Below are 7,459 nucleotides of genomic sequence, written 5' to 3'. Positions count from 1 at the left end.
AGTGCAATTTTGACAGCTACCCAGGTGATGCTGCTGGCCTTGTAAGATTTTGTGTAGCAAAGGTATAAACGCTCAAACATCTTAGGTCACTCAATTCTCGTTTTCAACTTTAAAGATTTGGTCCAAATGTGCTTGCTGTTTTGTAACGAAAGAAAGTTTCCAGAAAACACTAGGCCTGCTAATTTCCTTCACTTTTGAATGGCAAAAAATGCATTTCAGAACTGCAGCTCCGGCCTCCACGACTGGTCGTTCTAAGGCGGCTTTGGGGAGCAAGGAATGCGTCTAAGACCCCAGTCCGGATGTCGGCGCTGCACCTAGCTGGGTTCCGAGTCTGCGGAAAACACGCACGGGATGGGGGGACCCCGGGGATGCCCCGACGCCCCCGGTCGCCGACGCTAGCCCTTTCCAGGAACGCGCGGGCCCGCCCCCCGCGCGCGGCCGCCGATTGGCCAGGACGGCGCCGGCGTGACGTCAAGTCCCGCCCCATCGCCCCTCAGGCCCCGCCCCGCGGGGTGGCCTGGCGGTTTGGTCTGGAGCAGCTGAAACCGGTTTGAGTGGAGCCGCTTCCTGCCGCTCGGCGCCGCCCGGGGCTGCCTGGGGGAGCGCTGGCGAGGCGCTGACGGCGGGCGCCCGGCTTCTCGGCCCGCGGCCCTCGCTCTCGAGCGCAGCGGCGGCGACGGCGGTGACGGCGCGGACCCGCGGAGCAGGCAGGTGAGGCGGGCCGCTAGGCCTGGCCCGGCGCTCGGTGCGGAGGCCGCGGCGGCAGCTCACGTGGCAACCGAGCTGTCAGGGCGGCCAGGCTGGGGATGCGGCGGGGCGAGGGGTGGGCAGGTGCCCCGGCCCCGGCCCTGCGGGCACTGTCCCCTGGGGAACACTGGCCTGGACGTTCGCGCCGGTACGTCGGTGGACACCCTCTGTCTATTTCGACTTTTATTGTTTGCTCCCACGATTCCGCTGGGCTGCCTGGTGCTTAGTTCCTCTCTGAAAAATTTGTACAGTATTTTCCCTGCCAGAATTCATAGAGCCTAAGACCACCACGAGTATACGAACTTAAGGAACGAAGAAACAAAAATTGCCACTGAAATCTGTTTGTGCACCCCTAACCCGCAGCATGCCCCTCGCTCACCACTACTCGATCCGTCTATGCGTAATTCTTAGTGTTTTGGCAACTGCTTATTTTCTGAAATTGCCTAACCACATAGTCGAAGGCATGCTTGTATAATCCAGTTATTCCAAAAAACCGAAGTGCCTTCTTATCCTAAGGAGAGGTCCCAGGAATAGACATCTTTGCTCTCCATGCAATTTTGGGAAAGCTGCACCGTCTCTCCAAAACTGCTCTTGGCCCAAAGCTCTTCAGATTGCCGTGATGCCCTCTGGGGGAACTCCTCGATCAGTTAGGGGCTTCAGCAGCCCCCTCTCACCCCACTGCCCCGTCATAAAGGAAATCGTTCATGAATTCAGTCATGAATTGCAGAGAATTCTTTTATTTTGAGGCAGCTGTGGAGTCCAATATAGTGCCGACATAGAAAAAGATTGAACCGAGCAGGATGTTTAGACCTGATGATGTTTTTTCTTCATACTCTTCTGTGGCCCTCTCTATTCGCGCCTAGTAACTACCCCCTTCTCTACCCCTTCATGTTTCTCCCTCTTGCTACATTTCTGACAGTTGTGACTTAGCTAAGAAGTAAATACAAGCTATCTGTCCTTTTTTCAACTCCTGATGGTCTGGATACAAATGATTCAGGATAAAGCAAACAGGTAAAACTGCACATGGCCTAATCTGTTCTGGACTTAAGAACTAGGGAGAACCAATATTCTACACAAAATAAGACTTAGGAAAGTTCTGTTCGGAAAAATAATGACCACAAAAGAAATCTCACAGTGGCAGAGTAAAATTTGATACCTACAAAAAGTAGGTTGATGAATCAAATCCTTGTATGTAATCTAACCAGGGAAAGCATATGAACTATACATGACATAATATCAAGACAAAGTGAAATGGAAAACATTTGGAAAACTTTTACTGCATTGCTTAAAAAGTTGAACCAGGAATAAACCTGGCTTAGTGAAATCTCCAGAAATGCATAATGAAAATCCATTCGTGTCTTCATGGCTCAAGTATACTGGGGTCAGAATAGTGGGCTCATAATGATCCTCCAAAAGGATTAACAGAAATTAACTTAGGAAAACATAGGTATTTCATATATTCTTTATAGCCAGTTATGAGGACCAAAGCTGCTGGAGTCCAGGAAAGAGTAAGACTTGGAAATGGCTTTTTTCTTTGAAAAAATTTGAAGGAAGACAGAGATGTTCTTTTCGGCCAGAAAACCACATTTTAACTAAAAATATCTGTGATCTCAATATAGCTGTAAACTAAATGTTCCTCTACCTTGGTTTGCTTAAATATCCCTTTTGGGGTGCCTGGGTGGCTCAGTTGGTTAAGCGACTGCCTTCAGCTCAGGTCATGGTCCCGGAATCCTGGGATCGAGTCCCACATCGGGCTCCTGGCTCAGCGGGGAGCCTGCTTCTCCCCCTGACCCTTTCCCCTCTCATGCTGTTTCTCTTTCTCTTTCTCTCTCAAATAAATAAATAAATAAATAAAATCTTTAAAAAAAAAATAAATAAATACCCCTTTTGTTCCTCAAGCTGGTAGACCAGTAAGGTCATGTGTTGGGATAGTTTCTTTGACCAAAAAAATAGAGTAAAATTTATTTTGGCAGGTAGTGTAAACTCTGAAATATTTCTTGAATGTAAATTACAATGTCATACTTTACTAATTGCTTAAGTCTTTAAAAAATGTTAAAATACTGTTAGATGCTACTCAAAATCTCAGATGAGAATACTGTTTGATATTTATCTTCAAAAAGCACAAAATGGAAGTTTTATATAAAACAAATTGTGTTGGTTAAATTACATTTACAGTCAGCTCATGTACATGAAAATGACTAGATTTTTTCACCTTACTCTTGTTTTGTGTATGTGTGGAAGACCTCCCCCGTCCAAGTTGGGATTTTTTTTTTTTTTTTTTTTGCTTGTTTGGAAGAGGAAGTGTTGGTGGGTGTGTAAATTTTGCATTCTGCAACAGTACAGTATTTTACTTTGTCACTACTGTTTTGGTGGTAGCTGGGTGCCAAAATTGTGCACGCCAATCCTGCACCAGAATTTTGGCCTCTGTCCACAATCAAGTAAACTGATGTAGGAGCAGCTCCCCAGGCTTTTATTTGGTATGGTATTAAATTGTGGAGGGGGAAGAGAGGAAATTAAACCACACTATAGGACTTTTGGCAATCCAAACGAAAAATGATGCTTTGTTGACATCCAGGGAGGTTTTGAGGGGGGGGTGTGTTTTTGTGCTTGTGTATGTGGTTTTGTACAGTACATTTACTGCAGCTATTACAATAACTGTTACCAAGTTATATAGGCACTTTTACAAGCAACCTTAAGAATGAAAGTCAATTTTAATAATCAATTGAATTTATGTAAGTTTCCCATTTAATGCAGTAGAAATTTAGAGGTAATTTTGTGCCAGTTGTTGATTTTAATACATGGGAATAATTACATTTGATTTCCCTAAAATTGGCTAAAATAGATATTTAAAATTGATCAGAAAATAGTTGAGTAGCAACTATGTAATTATGTAGATGAGATTATGTAGTCCTTTGTTGAAAACTGACAGTAAATACTGGGTGAAAGTAGAAGTTGTAGGTTGTGATTAAGGTTGGTTATGCACCAGTTTTGCTGGATGATGGGGCTTTTTGCTGTGTCCCAAAATTCAGTTACGTAAAAGCCAAGCTCTTTTGCTAGTTTTGAGGTTTCTTTATATGACATAAATTAAAGGTAAGAGTGTGGTGTTTAAGTGAACTATTTAATTATTAGAAAAGGAAGTATTACTATTCTTAGAGTTAGTACTCCGATTCCTATCAGATGTCGTATTAAAGGGGAGCTAATAAGATACTTGGATAATGATTGTTTAATGAGGGGGTTAACAGTCTACAGCTATTTTTAGTTTTAGAACATTCTTTGGCAGTGCTAGAACTGAATGTATATGCTTTAAATAGATTGTGTTTGTTCTTAGACACAAATTATTTTGATCAAGGACAGGATTTTCTCTAGTGCACGGTCTTGGGTTTTCTAACTGAAATGGTAGAGTTATCAAATAGGGAATTCTGTATGAAGGTGATATGAAACCACATTGACCGGTGGTCTTGCTTAATACGAATATTCAGTATTTACATTTTATCATTGATGTAAGTGGGATGATAAATAGTTTGTAGCTAACAGTGAGTCTGGAATTTTGACCCTCATAGCAGCCCCCTGTGGATCAGGTTTCTCAGCCTCCGCCCTATTGTTATTTGGAGGTGGACAGTTACTTGTGGAGAGCTATTCTGTGCATTGCATGGTGTTTAACAGCACTTTGGCCTCTAGCCACTGGATGCCAGCAGTATCACTCCCAGTTGGGACAACCAAAAATGTCTCCTGACATTGCCAAGTACCCCTTGGAGGGCAGAATTGTCCCCAGTGAGAACTGCTTGCTATAGATCTACCTTGGCTTGGAAGTGTAGTTACTTGAGCAGCAGTGTTCATTGAATGGTCATTGCAGAGTTGGGTATACGTTCATGGGGTGGGAAAAGGAGCAAAGGGGAAATAGAAGAATGAATAGCTATGAAAATTGCTTTATGATTTTTAAAATAATGTATAAATACAAATAACCTTTAAGCTGGTAAACTAATGAAATGATGCAGAGTAAAGACATTGGAATTATTTTAGGAATACTGGTGAATTGGGGCACAAAATTTTGGGGAGGGTTTGGAGAAGTTATGTAGAATGATCTGCCCTTGTGTAGAGTGTGTGTTCTTTCTATATATAAGTTATATAGCCTCCTTTAGAATTGATACTGTATATATTTTTAAAAATCTGTTATCTTTCCTCAGGTACTTAAATTAGGGGGTGGTAAACAGATTGGTTTGGCTGGGAAAAACAACCAAGAAATGAAAAATCAGCTAGAGAGAAAATGTGGATAGGACATCAAGGATTAGGGGTTTAGATTTCTGTAAGTAATCGAAGTAATTCCTAGTCAGGGACATGAGGAAGAATATTTTAACTGACATAAAATGTATTATTGGGAAGACAGAATACAAAGACAAATCCAAAAAATGTATTATTGGGAAGACAGAATCCAAGAATGCAGAATCCAATCCAGGTTAGAATGCTTAGGATTTTGAATGAAGTTCAGACCGTAGAAAGAAAGGCCTATATGTAGGATCAATTAGAATCAATAGGGTTTGGTAATAGAGCACAGAGTTGAGACTTTAATTTGAGTCCACAGAACTAGAGTAATAAGAGTCCAGAGAAAATCTGAAGAGTGGTTTATGGGGGAGGGTTGTGTTTTTTTTTTTTAAGTTATTAGTTACATTACTTAGAAGCAGAATCTGCATCTTGTTGCAGAACATAACTAGTTTGTTTCAGTGAATGGTACTTAAGTTCTTCAGTTGTTTCCTTGTTATTAAAGTTGAAACCTTATTGCAGTAGAAATTCTCTCTTGAGCCAAGTTTTTTTCTGTCTGTAGTTGTGCTTTGTTTTTGTTTTGCTTTTTTTCCTCCGTCATAACATGAGCCTGGTCGGGAAAGATAGATTGAGTTCAGAACAGCTGCTTATCAGAAGAGAAAGTTTGTAACAGAATCTTGAATCCTTAAAAAAAAAAAAAAAAGTTTGGACACTTGTTTTGCAATTTTTCTGGTCCCTACACACAGAAAAGGTCTTAACATTATGCTTTAAAAATTGCTAGGTACTTCCTAAATCATTCAGCCTTTACATATAAGTTTTCTGGAATCTTTTGTTCACAGTTCTGATTTATTTATTTTTGGTTTTTGTTTTGTTTTTTAATTTGTTTCTTGGTGGTAGCTATTTAGAGCTAAGATTTTTATATATTTTAAATGACATCTTCTCTTTTTCTCCCTAGCTCAACATTGTAAAATAAATCCATCAGAATGACACCTTCTCAGGTTACTTTTGAAATAAGAGGAACTCTTTTACCAGGTATTGTAAAATTTTACTTTGAAACAAAATTTTACATGAGTATTTTTTTATCTTGATTATCTTAAATATGCAGTTTGTTATTACAATAGGACTAATTTTTAGATGAAACTATCTTTAGAACTTACCTTATTTTTCAGAAATGTGCTTGGAGTATAGTATACTTAAGGGGGCGCCTGGGTGGCTCAGTCGTTAAACGTCCGCCTTCGGCTCAGGTCATGATCCCAGGGTCCTGGGATCGAGCCCCGCATCGGGCTCCCTGCTCGGTGGGAGGCCTGCTTCTCCCTCTCCCACTCCCCCTGCTTGTGTTCCCTCTCTCACTGTCTCTCTCTCTCTGTCAAATAAATAAAATCTTAAAAAAAAAAAAAAAGAAAAGAAAAAAAACCATACTTCCCCAAATAGTAAATGTCTTAGTCTCATATTTTCCAAGAAAGCTGTGAATTTATTTAATTTTGCACAGGATGAAGATAGTTGGACTAACCATGAAAATGAGGGAAATTTTGCTAGTGCAAGAAGTTGGTGAACTATTTGGTTAGATAATTTTGTTCTCTATTTGTAAATTTTTTGGCTTATTGTATGTTTTGCTGTCTACTAAAGCAGTGTGAAGTAATTTTAGGGTAAATAGCATATCAAAATAGTATCACGCCTGGGGTATGTATCTCCTTATTTAATATACTCACTATACTGGCCAGTTCCTCAAATCTGTTACATTCTTTCCCTCTTTTGGGCCTTTCTCAGATTGTTTCCTCTGTCTAGATCTGTGGCCTCCCTTCTCCCCTTTAACTCTCCTTAATGCCAACCCCACATTTAGCTAGGTTAGGATCCCTGTGAAATTCAGGGTTCCAGGACTTTTCGTAGTACCTTACAGATTTTATGGAATTATTTGAGTAATTTTGTTTATGGATAGATTGTAAGCTCTGTGAAAATGTGACTTTGTCTTGTCATGCTGAGTGCATGCATCTAACACAGTGCCTGGCTCAGAATAGGGGTAAATATGTGTTCAAAGAATGAATAAATGATTCACTCTGTATATTCAGCATCTTTGGTCTAGCAGCCATCAGAGTGATGTAGGAAAGACGTCATTAGGGTTCAAAGCTGATGGCCAAGAAAGAATTCTTGAGATGTCTTTGGTGCAAAAAGGTGGTTTTATTAAAGCACAGGGACAGGACCCTTCGGCAGAAAGAGCTGCATCGGGGTCATGAGGAGTGGCCCATTATATACTTTCAAGTTGGGAGGGGGTTAGGGATAGCATAAGTCTCTAAGGAATTTTGGAAGCAAGGTTTCCAGGACTTTGAGGGGGCTAGCTATTGTTGGGAAAAGGTAATTTATTACCGCCTAATAAAACCTTAGTCATGAGACCCTTCAGATGTATATTTGTGTGCCATATGCTTGGGGGATGATTACCAACACATATCTGGGGGGGGGG

The 7,459-nt window shown here is 41.1% G+C and overlaps 1 protein-coding gene across 4 annotated transcripts in view; it reads left to right on the top strand.

The window, feature by feature from the left end:
* The first annotated feature begins 542 nt into the window (after nt 1-542).
* Nucleotides 543-7,459, top strand: part of GPCPD1 (glycerophosphocholine phosphodiesterase 1) — a 54,133-nt gene continuing 47,216 nt past the window's right edge. The window contains exons 1-2 of one of the 4 annotated variants that reach the window (XM_081833197.1): nt 543-711; nt 5,960-6,036. In XM_081833197.1, coding sequence (XP_081689323.1) covers nt 5,988-6,036 — 49 coding nt within the window. In that variant the 5' untranslated portion in view covers nt 543-711; nt 5,960-5,987. The remainder of the gene's footprint in view (nt 712-5,959; nt 6,037-7,459) is intronic. The other 3 variants (XM_081833196.1, XM_081833195.1, XM_081833194.1) reach the window with 3 other exon arrangements.

This window comes from Leptonychotes weddellii, chromosome 10 (genome assembly GCF_054177405.1).
Source record: "Leptonychotes weddellii isolate Sample4059 chromosome 10, ASM5417740v2, whole genome shotgun sequence".
NCBI lineage: Eukaryota > Metazoa > Chordata > Mammalia > Carnivora > Phocidae > Leptonychotes > Leptonychotes weddellii.
Note: the sequence above shows the minus strand (reverse complement) of the source record. Positions and strands in the feature narration are given on the sequence as shown.